Below are 21,887 nucleotides of genomic sequence, written 5' to 3'. Positions count from 1 at the left end.
CAGTCAAATGTATAGTTTTGGGAAGTGATATCTTTTAACTTGTAAATCATCATTCTGTTTTGCACTGCATTATATTTTGTTTACATTATTATATGCGATTTCTAAACATTTGAGAAAACTTGTTAGGTCTATCACTATCGGTTTTCAAAATTCGTAATGTCACTGAAAATATAAGCCTGCGTGCAAAAAATCACAGCACTACATTTCATAACTTTGGAGGAATTTGCGCTATTCCGTGCGAACAGGACTTGGAACGGACTATAGGACTCGAGGCAGATAGGACAGCAAAGAGTCAGCAAATGATGTCTCCATCCGACCATGATGATCACCCAAATTTTAAAAAACAGGCAGACAATGTTTTCAATAAAAGATTTAAAAATTCCAGAAAATAGATTTTATTCACAAATCTGTATAAAATATAAATATAACTGAAATCGTAAAATATTTCAAGTATAATTATGATATATATATTATATATAACTAAAATTGTACATTCAAATAATGTAAAGGCGAGGGGAAAAAAGTCATCAATCTGTTTTTCAGCTGTTGACATAATCGAAATCAACAAGAGTTGACACATCATCAATAGCAATTTTAAAAAATAATATTATATCTCATTAAATATGTGTAAATGTTGTGAATGCCGTTTCACATCTGATTTTGTTTGCAGCTTGTTGGTAGTTGTTCGTATGTATATGTTTGTTTTGTTTTTAAGGGTTTTACGGCGCTTGCAACACATTTAGGTTATATCAGCGCCAGTAAAAAGGAAGAAAATGGGATAGTAAAAAGTTATAGAATTACAATAAAAGCACCCAAGAAAAAGTAAGACATAGGGGAACTGGGAACAAATAGGGATCAGATGTAGATTCCAAGAGCAGACCACCAATGCACTTAGTTTGAGATCACCTAAAAGTCTCATCCAGACACAAGCACAGGTCCCATCTAAGAGGAATACACTCAAATATTTACCAATCATTTAATATAATATGTAAACTCAACATAATACAATGCATAACAGAGAGATGATTTACAAGGAAAAAAAAATATCATCTCCCAAAACTATAACTATACATTCGACTGTTTCCCTCCCAGCCAAGGAGCTCCGGCAAGGATCAGGACAAAACTAAGTAATCTCATTCCAAGACAATGACAGGAAACAATTGGGAAACTGGTATGGGGGGATAGAAGACACAGCATGTACCTCCCTGCCCACTATGGGAGGTCAGGATCCCCACCCAGTCGTATGTATATATGGTCAGAGGCAAAAGCTTCAGATGGGAGTAGATCTCTTATTACTTTGACTTATTAGATATAAAATTAATAATAATAATAATAATAATAATGATAGCACTAATAATATTATTAATAACAATAATAATAATGATGCGTAATACACCAAACCTCCTTAAATCTATGCTTTAAGGTTAACGGGATAACCATTGATGACTGGAAAAAATTGCCAAACACAGTCATCAACAGCTTATCCCCAGAATCCTTTAGAGTAGAGAGACACTTTCATTGTTTTATTAATAGTATAGGTGGTCTTCATGTTACACAATTTGGAACTATATAACACATTTGCATAATGGACAGAAATTTCTCGTGCATCCTGAAATATTGGATTGGTAAAAAATAATGTTTTACTACGTTAAGTATTTTTGGAAATGTATACATGAATTTGATAAAGTAGGTTTAAATAATTTTAAAAACAAGTTTCATCAACAAATTTAATGTCCATATTGAAGTCAAATTAATCATTGATGATAACAATAATAATAATGATGATGATGATGATGATGATAATAATGATAATAATAATGATATGATGATAGTGAAGATGAAGTTGATGAGGATGATGACAATATAGATATCAAAGCAGTATTGGCAATAATTGTAATAAAAATGATGACAAGAATACTGTTTTATTTTTTTTTAAAAAGGGCTTTACGGGGCTTGCGCCACATTTAGATCATATCAGTGCCAGAAAAAAAGGAAGAAAATGGGAATTCTAGATTTACATTTGCCGTCACAAAAAATGTTTGTTGATTTTAAGAGCTTTACGGCATCCGCAACACATTTAGGTCATTTCAGTGCCAGTAAAAAGGAAGAAAATTGAATACCGTAGTCGAAAAGGTTAAAGATTTACATTTGAAAGCACACAAGAAGAAGAAAGTTAAAGGGGAAGGGTTCAAATAGGGAATAGATGTAGATTCCAAGAGCACACCATCAGTGTAATTAGTTTGAGATCACCTAAAAGTCTTATCCAGACACATGTTAAGGTCCCCACTACGAGTGATACACTCAGATGTTTACAAACCATTATATATATATTTTTTAATGCAACAGTACATGACAGAGAGATCATTTACAAGCAAAAAAATATCTCCTAAAACTATAACTATACATTTGATTGCTTCCCTTCCAGTCAAGGACTATGGCCAGGCCTCGGACTAAACCTAGTAATCCCATTCCAAGACAAAGATAGAAAGCAACTCTGTAAACAGATATGGGGAATAGAAGATACAGCGTGACCTCCTGCTCAGCATCACACAAGAGAAAGTGAGATAAAGGGGACTGTTCAAAACAGGTAATGGAGCAGAAGTAGATTCCAAGAGCCTACCGTCACATCTTACGTCGAGAAGATAACATCCCAGCCCAAACTGCAATGACAGAATATTTCCTTCATGGCAACAAATATGTAGGGAGACCACCAACATCAATAGTAACTACCCTGAACCAGGACCTCTCTACATATCAGAAATTTCTGGAGATTCAGATGAAGCCGAATTAATCCCTGAAGAACTAAGAAATACTGCAGTGCCCTCCATACTAAACTCACAACAAGATCTTGACAGCCTCAAAACTCTGGCCCAGGACCATGACCAATGGAAACAACTAACAACATGGATGGAGAGAGCAGCTATACTTATCGACCATGACTGAAGCACACAATTCTCAGCAAGCGTCACTCAGACTGCGAAGCTTACTACTACCGTCAGTGTACTTAGTTAAAGATCATCTAAAAGTCTCATCAAGACGCAAACATAGATCCCACCGAGAGGAATACACTCAAATATTACAAAACATATTAAAAACAAAAACTGTATTAGCATACTACAGAGATGATTTACAAGGAAAAAAATATCATCTCCTAAAACTAATACACATATGACTATTTCCTCTCCTCAGCTAAGAACTCTTACGGGGCAAAACCAAATAATCTTATTCCAAGAAAAAGACAGAAAGCAATCTGTAATATGAAATATAATAGAGTGATAGGAGATGCAGCAGCTGTTTGTTATTAGGGGTTTTACGCAGCTTGCAACACTTTTAGGCATACCTGCCTACTTGAAAATTTCAAATTCAGTAAGAAATACAAAATTCACCAGTAATTAATGATCAAATTTCAGTAATACTAAAGCAAACAAAAATAATGATAGATACACCCTTTTATATATGTAAAATAAAATTACCATGTTATATAGGCCTACTACTTATCGGGTCAGCCTCAATCAAAGCCCATTTTCCACAGCATGGCAAAATATTCATAAGAAAGCAAGTCCAGTGAATAAGTAAAAATTACATCTGCTACAAATTCTACACATTATATATAGATTTTTTATTGTAGCATGCAGTAAATAATGAAAAAAAAATATTTTTTTAATTTAACGTTGCGACCATTTGTATCAGTAATATTTCTTCTATTTCCGTAAGTCCGTAATTGTCCTTACACTTCCATAACAATTACGGACGGTCCGGTCCGTAATAATAGGCAGGTATGTTTAGGGCATTTCAGACCGTTAAGTAATTTTGCGCCAGCAAAAAGGAAGATGACTGAGGAAAAGTTGTAAATCTGAAGTTAAAAGCATCAAAGAAAAGGCACCCAAATGTTTTCATAATACTGGTACCTGTAATATCTGTTTGAGTATCCTACTTTTAATATGTTTACATGATGCATAACAAATCAGTGAGGTTTTGATGCCATCCATCGATAAATGAACGTGAAGAATAAGGGGAAAAAAATCCAATACAATAATATTAACAACAACAATAATAATAATAATAATAGTAATGATAATAATAATAATAATAGTAATGATAATTGTTGTGAAGCTAGAAAGTAATTCGAATGATTGCCATGCAAAATATAGGCTTTATTCAACATTTAAATCGACATGATCTGGAAAGAAATTAAAACACAAAGAGTTAGACAATACAGTACAGACACAGATCAATTACAAACATTAAGTGACAAATAGAACTATCTCTAAACAGTAAACAATATCATGACATTCTTCCCCCCTTGCATGTGGCAAGAGATTTCAAATTATGCTTCTCTATTTCGTAAACTGTATGGTCTCGTCCGAATGAAGCCACTCGTTCTGGAGTTTGAACGGGATTCGTTTTGAGTAGAAAGCTCATTAGGATTGTTAGGATCAGAGACTGATGGTTCGTCCAAGGCAGATTTTTGCACTACACCCGCTTCCACAGTTTGTACATCAAGCTGTTCTAGAACAGTTTCAGGTAAAATATCGTTTCCCACATTCTTTTGAACAGGTTGAAAAGGTGGAGTTACGCTCGTGTTGTCAAACGCCATGGGTGATTCTTCATTGGAGGGTTGGGCAGTAGTCATTTCACCAGCAGGGGCTAAGTGACGCAAAGCCACAGTAGTTTCTTTACCATCAGGAAGTCGGACGTAGGCATAGAGCGGATTAGCGTCCAACAGTTCCACTTCGTCCACCAATGGTTCGTATTTAGAGGCTCTTACATGACGCCTCATCAAAACAGTTCCTGGAGTAGTCAGCCAGCTAGGAAGTGTTGTACCAGTGCTTGACTTGTAGCGGAAGATTCGTTCATGAGGAGTCTCATTTGTCGCAGTGCATAAGAGTGATCTTATTGAATGGAGAGAGTCAAGAAGCACTGACTCCCATTGACTAACATTCAAACCACGTGATTTCAGGGCTAACGTGATAGTTTTCCAAAGGGTTCCATTCAGACGTTCTACTTGTCCATTTCCCCGGGGATTGTATGGGGTCGTTCGGCTTGAGGCGATACCCTTTTTGCACAAGAAATCTTGAAGCTCACTTGACATGAAGTTAGCACCTCTGTCAGAATGTATTGAAATAGGCATTCCAAACAATGAGAACAATTGACACAAGCACTTGATGATAGTTGATGAGCTCATATCAGAGCATGGGAACGCAAAAGGGAAGCGAGAATATTCATCAATAACTGTTAGGAGATACCGATTTTTGGACGATGACGGCAAGGGACCCTTGAAATCAACACTCAAACGCTCGAATGGTTGAGTTGCTTTGACCACTTTGAGGTTCTGCGGTTTGTAGAATGAAGGTTTTAGCTCACGACAAACCCTACAGTTGTTGCAGATTGTTCGTATTTCATCCACGGAATATGGGAGATTCTTTGACCTGACAAAATGGTTCATCCTTGCAATTCCAGGGTGGCAGAGTGAGTCGTGAAGGCTTTTTAAAGTTTCTAAATCTGAACCAGTAGATGAGCAGAACTCCCTTGAAAATGCGTCAGCCGCTACATTGTCTTTTCCAGGTCGATACACAACGTCATAACTGTAGCTTGACAGTTCAATCTTCCATCTTTGGATTTTATCATTTTTGACTTTTCCTTTTGCAGAATTTCCGTACATAAAGGCAACGCTTTTCTGATCTGTCACAAGTTTGAAATGCTTTCCTAGAAGATAGTGCCTCCACTTTCGAAGGGCTTCCACAATAGCGTAAGCCTCTTTTTCAACAGAAGAATGCTTCTTTTCACTGTGGTTCAGAGTTCTTGAAAAGAAAGCCACAGGACGTCCACCTTGATTTAGTGTTGCTGCGATTGCAATTTCAGAAGCGTCGGTTTCTACAACTAGAGGAGCGTTGTGGTCAATTGTCACGACAGCAGCGTTTTCAATCTCCTTTTTCAAAAGATCAAACGAGTCCTTGGCTTTTCCTGACAATGGAAAGGTGGTATTTTGGACCAGTGGGTGTATTTTATCCGAGAAATGAGGTATCCAGGATGAGTAGTATGCAAACATTCCAATCACTCTCTGTTGAGATTTGATATTGTGAGGATCTGAAAGTTCTCTCAGTGGCCGTAATCGGTCAGGGTCTGGCTGAATGCAACCTTTGGACACCTGAAATCCAAGTAACTTGATTTGTCTAACAGACTGGATAGTCTTACTTTCATTGAATGTTATATTATATTCTTTGGCACACCTGAGAAATTTCACAAGGTTTTCATCATGCTCTTGCTGATTTCTGCCACAGATTGTCACATTGTCTAAGTAAGCAAATGTGTCACTCAGTTTCTCATCTCGAATAATGGAATCAATGATGCGCTGAAAGCAAGCCACTCCGTTAGTGACTCCAAAGGGAATTCGCTTGAATTGGTAGAGATTTCCACTGGCCTCAAAAGCCGTATACAGTTTCTCCTCGTCTTTTATTGGGATCTGGTGGTAAGCACTTTGCAAATCGAGGGTGCTATAGACACTGTAGTTTGAAATTGTTTCAATCATTTCATTAATGTTTGGAAGTGGATATGCATCGAGTAGAGTGAAGCGATTGATGGTCTGACTATAGTCCACAACCATGCGTTTCTTGTGTCGTTCGTTAGTTGTCACCAATACCTGCGCTCGCCATGGAGAATCAGATGGTTCGATCACATCCTCGTCAAGAAGTTTCTTAACCTCAGAGTCAATGAATTGCTTGTCTGGTAATGAAAATCGTCTTGATTTTGTTGCAATAGGTCTGACTTCTGGAAGGAGATTCTTGAAAAGAGAAACAGGTTCGATTTTTGCAGCAGTGAGACTACAAACGGAGAAAGTAGGCTTTGATCCTTTGAAGGATATTTGAACTCCATCATGCTGTTCAAGAAAGTCATGGCCTAAAATCAAGTCCGAACACAACCCTGACAGGATGGAAAATTTCACACTCTCATAGAAACGTCCCTGGTATTCCAAAGAGACAAAACAATGACCCTTGGTTGTACTGGAAAGATTAGTAGACGCCATGGAGATTTCTTTCTTTGATTTGAAAATCTTCAATTGGAGACTTTGTGCGATCTCTGTTGAAATGAAACTCTCTGAGCTTCCGGTGTCTATCAACGCTTTAACGGGCTTGTTAAACAATTTCACGTCAATAACAGCTCTGTAGAGACTAGCGGGAGCCGCGGCTGAAAAGGCTGAACTGAGTGTATTCGGGTCTGCCGCAGATGCATATTCGTTTTTACTTTTTGACTGGCATACCTTTTGAAAATGCCCTTTTTTTCCACAACTTTTACACAGCGCCTCTCTAGCAGGGCATTTTGATCGAGGATGTCGTTGGTATCCGCAGAAAAAGCATTTAGAGTTCGTGACTGAAGCATTGAATGAGTCAAGTTCCTTTTCAGAGGGCGGAGGAGCAGTGCTGCCACATGGCACAGTAGTTGGTGTGCTGTAGTTCTGAGAGTGTTTTTCAGCCATCTCCAAGGATCGAGCCTGTTCATAAGTGGCCATAAGTTCGATTGTCTTATTCTCGAGGAGTCGCTGCCTGATCTGATTAGAAGAGAGACCACAGATGAAAGCATCTCGGATAAAGTCATCCCTGTTCTTATCAGCAGTAACAGCTTTAAAATCACATTCTTTGGCAAGTCTCTTCAACTTTTGAAGGAACTGATCGAGGGATTGATCTGGTTCTTGCTTTGTAGTAGCCAAGACGTGTCTCGCGACTATTTCGTTTTTTGGTTTCACGTATATGTTCTTCAGAACGTCAACAGCTGAATCGAATGTAGTACAATCAGCAATATGTTCGTAGACGACAGGATCGACGAAATTGACGAGCAGATTGAGTTTGTTGTCAGTCGCCTGTTCGGGTAACGAAGAGAGAAAGTTGTTAAATGTACAGAGCCAGTGATTCCATTGCTTTGATGCATCAGGCGTATTGGGTTCAGCGCTGAACCGCTCAGGTCGAAGGAATCGTTCCATGTTAAATGTTGAATAAATTGTTGTGAAGCTAGAAAGTAATTCGAATGATTGCCATGCAAAATATAGGCTTTATTCAACATTTAAATCGACATGATCTGGAAAGAAATTAAAACACAAAGAGTTAGACAATACAGTACAGACACAGATCAATTACAAACATTAAGTGACAAATAGAACTATCTCTAAACAGTAAACAATATCATGACAATAATAATAATAATAATAGTAATAATAATAATAATTTTTAAAAAATAACAATAATAATAATAATGGTAAAGTTTGAAAGAATGGAAAATTCAAATAGCAACTCATGATGCGACACACTATAGCAGAGTTACCAAGAATTTGAAAAAAAAAAAAAGAGCTGAATTGTATGCTTTCTGGGCTTTTGTATGCTTGTACTCAATGCTGATAGTATATATGCTTTTACATTATAGTAATTGATCTTTTAGATTATGCTAGATATTTTCCTTGGGGTGGGTGAGTATGCAAGATTTAAGGCACGAGTTTAGTCGAGCAATCCTTGCTTTGTCTCAAATGAAAACTGATTATAAACATATTTTCTATAGGACACGTTTTTTAATTAGACTTTTCAAAATGGAATCATCTCCAAGACAACAAAATAAGATCACGTGTGGAAGAAGGAATATGAAATTTCCTAATCGGACAAGTAAGTTATTGTAGAGTTATTTGTTCATTTTGTCAGCGCCATTTTACGACTCTTTCTGGTGGGGTGTATGACTTAAAAAAAGCATTGTGCCACACAAAAGCACATGATATTAGAAAAAGCTGCCAATTCAAAATGAAACATTATACTTAATTTTCAAAGAAAAGTCACGTAAAATGGCGCTATCAGAAGTGAGGTAATATCTACACAATTTTTAATGGAGATGAACTTGCTCCCGGCCATTTCATATGACGCAGGTGAACTTTTTAGAGTCATGTTTCTCAAAGCAGAGGAAGCTAAAAATTCTAGAATCATTGTCCAACTGCAATTTGTAAAGCAAGTGAAGCACCAACATAAGTAAGGAGAAACAGAAATATCCCATTTCAAATGCATCATCAAAAGCTATCAGATTTTAAATATTCTGTCTAGCCATGATGATTTGATATACAATCTTGAGAGAGACCAATGAAGTTATTGAGAGAAGATATAGGAATGTGAGAAAGGTCCTCACTAACCAGAAAGATATTATTTCATCTTTGAGGATTGATATCAGATTAAAGCCTTGGTCCTATTTTTCTGTCATGTCATTTACTTTAGTAAGGCTTATCTTCTCTCCTGGGCTATAAATAATGAACAAAAAACCCCATGCACATCCTTTCAAAGGTCCTTGTTATAGACATTTCTTGGCCTCTTTTCCTTTTGCACTGAGGGCTCCAGGTAAGAGGCGAGTATTCTAATTGGGCATGCTCACCCAAGAAAAATTAGACTTTCAAGGTCCCCCCCCCCCTTTTAACTTTGTTAATAAATCATTGAGATTGAAGACAGTTGATTAACAAATGAAGTGTTTTATTTCTAGACATCTCGTGCCATAGATTCAGAATAGATAAAAAAAACACTTCATTTGTTAATCAACTGTCTTCAATCTCAATGATTTATTAACGAAGTTAACATGGTGGCAGCGGAAAACATGATCTAAAGCCAAGTAGGTACATGATAATTGCTATCTAGTCAGATTGTGGCACGATTTGTCACGATCACGCGTTCGACGCAGACGGCTGGTAGAGCAAGGGAGATATCGTGGAAGTTTTACTCGATTGCATCCCTTAGACCTGAACTACTATGGCAGTAGCTAATTTCAGACTACCGAATATACTCAGATTGAATGATGGTAACATAGCCGAACAATTCAAAAAATGGAGAAGGCAGATGGAGATCTACCTCGAAGCATCAGGTGCATCGACAAAGTCAACAAAGGCACAAGCTGCTATAATACTCCATTGCGCAGGTTCGGATGCGATCGAAGTATTTGATCAAATGGACTTCCTAGACGGAGAAGATAGGGATAGTCCAGATACTGTACTAAATAAACTAGAGAAGTACTGTCTACTGAGAAACAATGAAGTACTCCAAAGGTATAGATTTTGGAATATTCCATATGATCACCCTTTCGATAAATTCGTCACGGAATTAAAGGCTCAGGTTTTCCCCAACAGAGAATAGATAGAATAGGGGCCGCCCAAGGAACAGGGAATTTTAAGAACAAAAGAACAGCAAATGAGTGCAGATACTGCGGGTTTAAACATGACTTTGATGACAATAAGAAATGTCCAGCTTGGGGAAAATCTTGTTCCAGGTGCAAGTTAAAGAACCATTTTAAAGCAAAATGTAGGTCTAAAATCAATGCAGTACAAGTAGATGACGACTCTGATGAACAGTGAGACGACAAATGGCTGTTGGCAATGGGAAATTCAGGCAACACCAAACAGTCGACATGCGTGTTGAATATCAATGACAACAAAGTTCGTTTCAAAATTGGTACCGCCGCAGATGTGAACACTATCTGTCAACAACACGTCAGACGTGACCAAGTGGTTCCAACGAAAACGAGACTAGTGATGTGGAACAAAAGCAAAATTGTACCTAAAGGAGAAACAACACTTGATGTCATCAACCCTAAGACAAAATCACACCACAAGGTTAAATTCATAGTGGTAAAGAATGAATTCAGTTGCCTATTAGGATTGAAAACATTACAAGATCTGAATTTCATAACTTTCAATGATGACAAATACGAGAGCTCTTTCATAATTAACCGAAAAATGCCTGTAAAATCTGCGTTTTTTATGCTATCAACAAAATTCTTTCACGTGTTCATACCTTGACTAGTCCTTCATTTCTCTACGTAACAGCCAAGTCTGTCGACACACTTCTGCCAACGCTGCACCATGGAATAGATACCCTCTCGGAAGAAATTTCCGTCAAGGTTTTGTAGCCATTTCCGCATATGGTCAACAAGCTCTTCATCGACATCAAAGCACTTTCCTGCCAGCTCACGTTTCAGTGGCCCAAAGAGGTGATAATCAGATGGTGCGAGGTCTGGACTGTGTGGTGGGTGTGGCAAAATCTCCCATCCATATTTCTCTAACAAACCTTGCGTCACTCAAGCTGTGTGGGGTGTAGCGTTGTCGTCTTGCAAAATGACCCCGTTGGTCATCTGCCCTGGGCGCTTTCTGCGAATGGCCTCCCTAAGCTTGTCAAGAGTTTGGCAGTACCTTGCAGCATTGATTGTTTCTCCAGGTTGTAAGGTTTCGAACAGTATAACACCACGACCGTCCCAGAAAACAGTTCCCATTATTTTCTTTGCTGACCGCATGACTTTGAATTTCTTCGCGACAGGTGAGGATGGATGTTTCCATGTCATCGAATCTTGCTTTGTTTCTGGGGTGCAATGGTGCAACCAAGTCTCATCACCGGTGACTATGCTGTCAAGAAAAGTCACATCGTACCCTAGAAAGTCTCCGCCGGCGTTGGCAGTATGCCCGTGAACCCTGCGTGAGCTCTTGCTTCTTCTCAAAAGTTCCCTGCAGATGTCCAATCTTTGTTCTTTATGATTGTCTGTCAATTGCTTAGGAACCCATCTTGCGCTGACTTTTCTGTAGCCAAGTTCATCAAATACAATTCTATGGGCAGAAGTTTCCAAAATTTCAAGACTGCTTGCGATTTCATGAAGTTTCAACCTCCTGTCTTGACGAATAAGCTCATCAACTCGCTTCACATTGTCTTCTGACGTCGCAGTTATCGAACGCCCTCTCCCTTCCCTGTCTGTAAAGTCGGAATGGCCGGCTTCAAACAAATTACACCAGTGATAGACTTGTGTACGGCTTATAACATGCTCACCATATACACTCTGGAGTTCTTTATGAATTTCTGTAGGATTCAGACTTTTGGCGTTCAAAAAACGTATGACAGCTCTGATTTCCTCCTTTGATCAAGTTTCAAGGTGGGCCGCCATCTTTAAAATCGTCTAGAAATTCATTGTGCAAAATGATGCACTTCATAATTTCTGGGAATATCCGTAAGGAAATAAGGAGTATCATGTCGTTTACAGAATTAAATAATCTCCACTGGTTGCTGAGCAATGGGCATTTTTCGGTTATTTCTGAAAGAGCCCTCGTATGTTGCCAACGTAACTGCGAATGACAATTTAGGTGATTTAGGTGAAGCCCAACTCAAGGTAGACACCACCAAACAACCAAGAAGATTGCCGTGCAGAAAAGTGCCATTTGCACTACAAGACAAAGTGAAATCCGAGCTCAACAGGCTTATTGAAAGGGGTATTCTTTGTCCAGTTGACGAGCCGACAGAGTGGGTGAACCAAATGGCAGTGGTTGAGAAAGCCAATGGAGATTTGAGAATATGTATTGATCCAAGACCACTAAATGACGCCCTCATGCGAGAACACCACAAGCTACTGACGCTTGATGACGTGTTACCTAAATTTCAGAATGAAAAAGTATTCACAAAACTTGATGTCAAGGAAGCGTTCTGGCATATAAAACTAGATAGAAAATCCAGTTTCCTCACGACTATGATAACACCAATGGGTAGATTAAGATGGACCAGACTACTTTTTGGTTTGAATGTTTCAAGCGAAATCTTCTCAAAGCACCTGTCTAGCGCACTTGAAGGTCTTGATGGAACCATAAATGTAGCAGATGATATTGTAGTAGTCGGTTGTGGAGTAACCAAAGAAGATGCGATGAGGAATCATGATCACAACTATGGAAAGTTGAAAGAGAGATGTCAACAAAAGAACATACGCTTGAATGACCAGAAGGCAAGAGAACGACAAGATGAAGTCACATTCATGGGTCATAAAATTAGTGACAAAGGAATAGAGCCCGACCAAAAGAAAGTTGAAGCGATCGTTAACACCCCCCCCCCCCCCCCCACCACACCTGCAAGATTGAGGATAAGGGCTCTTTCTGTCCAAACTTTCAAAAGTCCAGTCAGATGCAATCTCTTTCTGCATGACACAAGGAGTCCTTCAATCGCTGGCAATTAAAATTTCCTAAATACAAAAGACAATTGTTATTGTTTTTCGCTTACAAAATGTGTAATATCAACAATTTCAATAAAAATCTACCAACACCGTGGAGAAGTTAGAGACAAATCAATCATTCACTCAACCATTCATCAAATATATTCTCCATCTTTTTACGAGCTGCAGCATTTCCATTGTTGACTGTTGGTAGAATCTTTTTGGGTCTGATGAATTGGACAAACTGTTTCAGCTCTAGGTAACTGCTATGTTCACTGTATGGAACACCTGGCAGAGAGAACAAAAAAGAGGATAGAGGAGACCGCCTGTCAAGTCAATTCTTAATCAGCAAAAGTAAAATGAATTTTAGCAATTGTTTTTGTACGTATGATTTAATATCGCCCCAATCAACTTTGAGATTGATATCTTAGATTTGTGGTATCTACACATTTTTCGCAGTACTTGACAAGTTTGTCTAGCTTACACAATGACAACAAGCTTTAAAAAACAAAAACAAAAAAAAAACTGAGTAAATAAAGAATAAGTTGGAATATATAGTCATTTATTCGCTCTGCAAGCTTGTGTCAGTTTCATAAAAGAACAATTAAACTCCTGTTTTCTTTTCTATTGCAAATACCAATAAAGGAGAACGGACCACTTTTTCATCTGAGCTGAGATATCAAGGTCAGAGAGTATTTCTTTCATTCAATAAATGTAGCATTGTCAGCTTACGCAATTATCTGAAGTCCACATTAGACTGGCAAAATAATTTGAATAATTAGAAACATAGACTAGCAAACAATCAAACGGATTAACTTTGCCTTGATGGGAAACATTGGTTTTGTGGATTTATAACATTCTGAATATTTTCAAACGTGTAGCAGTTGTTTTCCATGTATTGGTCAATAGTCAAAGAGGCAAATTTACCCCAATTGACTGTGCTTATGGGAAATATGGAATTTTCAATGCAGCAAATATTCCTTGCTCTTCCCACGGACAAAAAATCAATTGGACTCCAAGCTTGTAAAACAAGAACACTTAAAGTATGATGTTGACTCTGAGAGTAGTTTGAACACAATGGCTTCCCACCATTCATCCACATTTCTTGTTTTTAGCTACCTAATGTTTTATTTGCACAATGTTTTTTCATAACTGACAATAAAAGTTCACAATTTTGGCAAGGAAAAGTCATAGGTTAGTGAAGACAAGCCTGAGACATGATTTGCGTTAAAAATTTCAAAATTGAATGCAAAAATTGTATACAAGATTGACAACTTGGATTCCAGGTAGCTCTTCAAATATTCGGTTTTGATGTCCACAAGAGGTGAGGTCTTCCAAACATTCAAAGACCGATGTTCAACTTCAATACGTGCCCACTCTTTAATTTTCAGAACTGTAGATACAGTCGAATCCACTTAATCACACGCCCTCATGAGTTCGGGTTAATGTGTCGATTAAGCGCAGTGTGCAATTAAGCAGAGAAGCTAAAAGTAACATCTAAGCACCAACTTTCATGTGCCATTCATGTAGAACCTTCCCCTCTTGAGTATTCTATGGGCTTGGAACTGTCATGTTCAAAATATGGTCTCAGTAGAAGGGTTTTCTTTTGCTTTAGTTTGTATTTTTTTCTCTTCTCTTTGTTGGGTTTTTTTTTCTCCTCTTTTGTTTCTTTTCTTTTTGTTGGGTTTTTTTTTTGGGGGGGGGGGGGGGGTTCCTGTTTGCTTTTCAAGTTTTATCGACAACAAAATGTGACATTATTGTTAGTAAGAACAGTTATTGTGAAGTTTTGATTGCTTTCTATTCTGTACAAGTTGTTTATAAACCCTCGTCTCCAATCTCGGCAATGTTTGTAGATCATCTGTCAAGCATTCTTCTTGGATGAAGCGGAGTAGTTTGTCCACCATGTCAAGTTTTCAGTGTTTGTCAGGGATAATGTGTCAAATTCCGATGACTCATCCTCATTTTCATTATCCAGGTGCTGTCTTTTGTGTGGTTGAATGAAGTCCAGTAGCTCTTGAGATGTCAGTTCACCACTAATGGGTATATTGTTGTCCAATCAAGATGGAATCAAAGTGTAGTGATTAAGCAGAGAAGTTGTGCAATTAAGTGGAGCAATTATATAGAAAGAAGTTATGTTTTTCAGGAACGTGTCGTGTATAAGCGAAGTGTGTGATTATCTGATGTGTGATTAAGGGGAGTGAACTGTATTTGGAACTCTCTCCATGCCTGCTCAAGAACTGTGAGGAATGTCAACGATTTTAAGAACTGTATTGATAAGGAATTAGATCACCTTAAATTTGAATTCGATGAGTAATTTATGTTTATTTAATAATTGATATCCTGCATTTGTATCATTCTAATGTATATCAGTTATTTATCATTGTGACAGGACACCATTGCCCTAATTTAGCTCTTATTAGGTATGGCATTGTATTGTAAATCATAACGATCATTAAACTAATCGTTGATCCACAAATCAAATAAAATATACATGGTTTTGAATTCCATTTCAGTGTTACACAACTAGCTTGAAGGTAATTCTAATTTCAGATTATGGTGACCTGTGGGATGAGATGGTTTATATTAGATAGAATGCAGTAAAATTCGGCACTTCAAGATTATCTTTGACATTTGGTCTCTCTGACTTACACCATTTTGTGACGTGGTGTGTAGTATCTAGGTTTAAAAATACATGAAATACATGCAGAGAAAACAGAGGGACCAGATTGGCACAGATACAATGGATCCATGAGGTCTAAGAATATGTGTTGCATTGTATTAATCTGACATGATAGTTTTTTGCATCGCTTGCGGCTGCAACGTGGCTGCAATAAATCGCATAATATCACTGATTTGCACTGCGGCCGCAAAATCTGCATTTTTTGTTGTTGAAAATTTTCGAGATTTTGCAAAGAAAAAAACCCAAAAAATCCGAAAAAACAATAATAATATCTTTTTAAAAGGCTAAAAAAAAAAAAAAAAAGACGAATGTTTTTCTGCTTTTAACTCGATAGCTCCTGTAGAACGTTGAAGATAATTAATCAAGAGTAGTTTCTTTTTTACTATCCCATTTTCTTCTTTTTTACTGGCGCTGATATGACCTTACATTTGTTTCAAGCACCGTGAAACCATTAAAAACAAATAAATACCTTTCTCTTTCATGTACTAATTATGGGTTTTTAGGAAAATTAATCGCAAATTTTGCTGTTTTTAGCTTGCAATATTTGGGATTTTATTTTGTAAAAAACCGCCATGTCAGATTAATCCTTTAAAATGAAAATAAATAAAGCTAAAAAAAAATTGTAATCACCATAGAGAGTGACACCATTTTTGCTCCATTTGGGCTGGAGATTTTCAAGACTGATAGCTTTGTTGCTGTGAGTCCAACCAGTTGGCTCAAAGGCAAGGATAGATGTGTAGCGAGAGTGTCTTGTGTGATGCTCAAATAAAGGCTGAAATGAAAGGGAGGGGGAGGGGTCAAAATGTGGAACAACATTAAGGGATTTATATTGCAGTGGGACCAGAACTGAGTGGGGAAATAGCTTTACATAATTTTCATAACAAGATGCAGACCTACCACAGACAGCTAACCCCCCCCCCCCCAAAAAAAAAAACAAAGAAAAAAAAAAGAACCCCCCCCCCCTCCCCAAAAAAAAACAACAAAAAACAAAACAAACAAAACAAGTTTCGCTTTCTGAAACAAATACCAATTCACAGAAAAAGATCTAAATAATATTAAAATGCTGTATTTTCACCCTTTTAAATTATGTTTTGTCACGTCTGATTGCTTCAGAACTGGCGTGGTGTTTTTAAATTATTTGAATATATGTCAACTTCTGAGTAAAATAACCCACGGCGAATAAAACTAACTTAATTTTTGACACTTTAGTTTTTGCTTTGATCTTGCTGTATCCCCTGTGCCACCCACTATGCATCTTCCCCTGTCGCGAATTTTTAATTCAGAAAAGTGAGTGGAGCAGGCACTTATGTTGGTAACAACAAGATATGAAGTGAGTAGAAAAGTGCCAGAAGACAATAGAGAATAAAAATTATTCGCGGCGGTGGTGGGGTTCGAACCTGCGACCTTATTGGTACGACAACTCCGCCTGGCAGGTGAGAGCGTGGCTCTACCGTGTGAGCTATCCACGAACACAAAAATATTCGTTTCAAACCCAAGTCATTTCTAGATCCCTCTCTCACCCACTTCTTGAGATCGCCGATTCGTTCGCACACCACCATCGCGTAGTAATTTTTGACCAGCAGTTAAGCTTAATAGCCAATATTCTCAACACAAACATATAACATAGAACGATTGAGACATTGAGTATGCTCCGGTGTATGGGGTGAATTTTTAATTCAGAAAAGTGAGTGGAGCAGGCACTTATGTTGGTAACAACAAGATATGAAGTGAGTAGAAAAGTGCCAGAAGACAATAGAGAATAAAAATTTAAGCTTTTAAGCTATTAAGCTTAACTGCTGGTCAAAAATTACTACGCGATGGTGGTGTGCGAACGAATCGGCGATCTCAAGAAGTGGGTGAGAGAGGGATCTAGAAATGACTTGGGTTTGAAACGAATATTTTTGTGTTCGTGGATAGCTCACACGGTAGAGCCACGCTCTCACCTGCCAGGCGGAGTTGTCGTACCAATAAGGTCGCAGGTTCGAACCCCACCACCGCCGCGAATAATTTTTATTCTCTATTGTCTTCTGGCACTTTTCTACTCACTTCATATCTTGTTGTTACCAACATAAGTGCCTGCTCCACTCACTTTTCTGAATTAAAAATTCACCCCATACACCGGAGCATACTCAATGTCTCAATCGTTCTATGTTATATGTTTGTGTTGAGAATATTGGCTATTAAGCTTAACTGCTGGTCAAAAATTACTACGCGATGGTGGTGTGCGAACGAATCGGCGATCTCAAGAAGTGGGTGAGAGAGGGATCTAGAAATGACTTGGGTTTGAAACGAATATTTTTGTGTTCGTGGATAGCTCACACGGTAGAGCCACGCTCTCACCTGCCAGGAGGAGTTGTCGTACCAATAAGGTCGCAGGTTCGAACCCCACCACCGCCGCGAATAATTTTTATTCTCTATTGTCTTCTGGCACTTTTCTACTCACTTCATATCTTGTTGTTACCAACATAAGTGCCTGCTCCACTCACTTTTCTGAATTAAAAATTCACCCCATACACCGGAGCATACTCAATGTCTCAATCGTTCTATGTTATATGTTTGTGTTGAGAATATTGGCTATTAAGCTTAACTGCTGGTCAAAAATTACTACGCGATGGTGGTGTGCGAACGAATCGGCGATCTCAAGAAGTGGGTGAGAGAGGGATCTAGAAATGACTTGGGTTTGAAACGAATATTTTTGTGTTCGTGGATAGCTCACACGGTAGAGCCACGCTCTCACCTGCCAGGCGGAGTTGTCGTACCAATAAGGTCGCAGGTTCGAACCCCACCACCGCCGCGAATAATTTTTATTCTCTATTGTCTTCTGGCACTTTTCTACTCACTTCATATCTTGTTGTTACCAACATAAGTGCCTGCTCCACTCACTTTTCTGAATTAAAAATTCACCCCATACACCGGAGCATACTCAATGTCTCAATCGTTCTATGTTATATGTTTGTGTTGAGAATATTGGCTATTAAGCTTAACTGCTGGTCAAAAATTACTACGCGATGGTGGTGTGCGAACGAATCGGCGATCTCAAGAAGTGGGTGAGAGAGGGATCTAGAAATGACTTGGGTTTGAAACGAATATTTTTGTGTTCGTGGATAGCTCACACGGTAGAGCCACGCTCTCACCTGCCAGGCGGAGTTGTCGTACCAATAAGGTCGCAGGTTCGAACCCCACCACCGCCGCGAATAATTTTTATTCTCTATTGTCTTCTGGCACTTTTCTACTCACTTCATATCTTGTTGTTACCAACATAAGTGCCTGCTCCACTCACTTTTCTGAATTAAAAATTCACCCCATACACCGGAGCATACTCAATGTCTCAATCGTTCTATGTTATATGTTTGTGTTGAGAATATTGGCTATTAAGCTTAACTGCTGGTCAAAAATTACTACGCGATGGTGGTGTGCGAACGAATCGGCGATCTCAAGAAGTGGGTGAGAGAGGGATCTAGAAATGACTTGGGTTTGAAACGAATATTTTTGTGTTCGTGGATAGCTCACACGGTAGAGCCACGCTCTCACCTGCCAGGCGGAGTTGTCGTACCAATAAGGTCGCAGGTTCGAACCCCACCACCGCCGCGAATAATTTTTATTCTCTATTGTCTTCTGGCACTTTTCTACTCACTTCATATCTTGTTGTTACCAACATAAGTGCCTGCTCCACTCACTTTTCTGAATTAAAAATTCACCCCATACACCGGAGCATACTCAATGTCTCAATCGTTCTATGTTATATGTTTGTGTTGAGAATATTGGCTATTAAGCTTAACTGCTGGTCAAAAATTACTACGCGATGGTGGTGTGCGAACGAATCGGCGATCTCAAGAAGTGGGTGAGAGAGGGATCTAGAAATGACTTGGGTTTGAAACGAATATTTTTGTGTTCGTGGATAGCTCACACGGTAGAGCCACGCTCTCACCTGCCAGGCGGAGTTGTCGTACCAATAAGGTCGCAGGTTCGAACCCCACCACCGCCGCGAATAATTTTTATTCTCTATTGTCTTCTGGCACTTTTCTACTCACTTCATATCTTGTTGTTACCAACATAAGTGCCTGCTCCACTCACTTTTCTGAATTAAAAATTCACCCCATACACCGGAGCATACTCAATGTCTCAATCGTTCTATGTTATATGTTTGTGTTGAGAATATTGGCTATTAAGCTTAACTGCTGGTCAAAAATTACTACGCGATGGTGGTGTGCGAACGAATCGGCGATCTCAAGAAGTGGGTGAGAGAGGGATCTAGAAATGACTTGGGTTTGAAACGAATATTTTTGTGTTCGTGGATAGCTCACACGGTAGAGCCACGCTCTCACCTGCCAGGCGGAGTTGTCGTACCAATAAGGTCGCAGGTTCGAACCCCACCACCGCCGCGAATAATTTTTATTCTCTATTGTCTTCTGGCACTTTTCTACTCACTTCATATCTTGTTGTTACCAACATAAGTGCCTGCTCCACTCACTTTTCTGAATTAAAAATTCACCCCATACACCGGAGCATACTCAATGTCTCAATCGTTCTATGTTATATGTTTGTGTTGAGAATATTGGCTATTAAGCTTAACTGCTGGTCAAAAATTACTACGCGATGGTGGTGTGCGAACGAATCGGCGATCTCAAGAAGTGGGTGAGAGAGGGATCTAGAAATGACTTGGGTTTGAAACGAATATTTTTGTGTTCGTGGATAGCTCACACGGTAGAGCCACGCTCTCACCTGCCAGGCGGAGTTGTCGTACCAATAAGGTCGCAGGTTCGAACCCCACCACCGCCGCGAATAATTTTTATTCTCTATTGTCTTCTGGCACTTTTCTACTCACTTCATATCTTGTTGTTACCAACATAAGTGCCTGCTCCACTCACTTTTCTGAATTAAAAATTCACCCCATACACCGGAGCATACTCAATGTCTCAATCGTTCTATGTTATATGTTTGTGTTGAGAATATTGGCTATTAAGCTTAACTGCTGGTCAAAAATTACTACGCGATGGTGGTGTGCGAACGAATCGGCGATCTCAAGAAGTGGGTGAGAGAGGGATCTAGAAATGACTTGGGTTTGAAACGAATATTTTTGTGTTCGTGGATAGCTCACACGGTAGAGCCACGCTCTCACCTGCCAGGCGGAGTTGTCGTACCAATAAGGTCGCAGGTTCGAACCCCACCACCGCCGCGAATAATTTTTATTCTCTATTGTCTTCTGGCACTTTTCTACTCACTTCATATCTTGTTGTTACCAACATAAGTGCCTGCTCCACTCACTTTTCTGAATTAAAAATTCACCCCATACACCGGAGCATACTCAATGTCTCAATCGTTCTATGTTATATGTTTGTGTTGAGAATATTGGCTATTAAGCTTAACTGCTGGTCAAAAATTACTACGCGATGGTGGTGTGCGAACGAATCGGCGATCTCAAGAAGTGGGTGAGAGAGGGATCTAGAAATGACTTGGGTTTGAAACGAATATTTTTGTGTTCGTGGATAGCTCACACGGTAGAGCCACGCTCTCACCTGCCAGGCGGAGTTGTCGTACCAATAAGGTCGCAGGTTCGAACCCCACCACCGCCGCGAATAATTTTTATTCTCTATTGTCTTCTGGCACTTTTCTACTCACTTCATATCTTGTTGTTACCAACATAAGTGCCTGCTCCACTCACTTTTCTGAATTAAAAATTCACCCCATACACCGGAGCATACTCAATGTCTCAATCGTTCTATGTTATATGTTTGTGTTGAGAATATTGGCTATTAAGCTTAACTGCTGGTCAAAAATTACTACGCGATGGTGGTGTGCGAACGAATCGGCGATCTCAAGAAGTGGGTGAGAGAGGGATCTAGAAATGACTTGGGTTTGAAACGAATATTTTTGTGTTCGTGGATAGCTCACACGGTAGAGCCACGCTCTCACCTGCCAGGCGGAGTTGTCGTACCAATAAGGTCGCAGGTTCGAACCCCACCACCGCCGCGAATAATTTTTATTCTCTATTGTCTTCTGGCACTTTTCTACTCACTTCATATCTTGTTGTTACCAACATAAGTGCCTGCTCCACTCACTTTTCTGAATTAAAAATTCACCCCATACACCGGAGCATACTCAATGTCTCAATCGTTCTATGTTATATGTTTGTGTTGAGAATATTGGCTATTAAGCTTAACTGCTGGTCAAAAATTACTACGCGATGGTGGTGTGCGAACGAATCGGCGATCTCAAGAAGTGGGTGAGAGAGGGATCTAGAAAT

General features: G+C 39.0%; 1 protein-coding gene across 1 annotated transcript in view; it reads right to left on the bottom strand.

Moving 5' to 3' along the window:
* Positions 1–10,960: 10,960 nt before the first annotated feature.
* The window catches only part of LOC144964571 (uncharacterized), a 28,331-nt gene continuing 17,404 nt past the window's right edge, over positions 10,961–21,887 (bottom strand). Inside the window, exons 8-9 of the mRNA XM_078899002.1 lie at positions 16,274–16,415; positions 10,961–13,251 (exon numbers count right to left, since the gene is read on the bottom strand). Of these exons, the coding sequence (XP_078755128.1) occupies positions 13,100–13,251; positions 16,274–16,415 (294 nt within the window). The 3' untranslated portion in view covers positions 10,961–13,099. The remainder of the gene's footprint in view (positions 13,252–16,273; positions 16,416–21,887) is intronic.

The sequence above is a fragment of the Berghia stephanieae genome, chromosome 2 (assembly GCF_034508935.2).
Source record: "Berghia stephanieae isolate SIO BIC M18660-M18661 chromosome 2, UCSD_Bste_1.3, whole genome shotgun sequence".
Taxonomy (NCBI): domain Eukaryota; kingdom Metazoa; phylum Mollusca; class Gastropoda; order Nudibranchia; family Aeolidiidae; genus Berghia; species Berghia stephanieae.
This window is presented reverse-complemented; position numbering and strand designations above follow the sequence as displayed.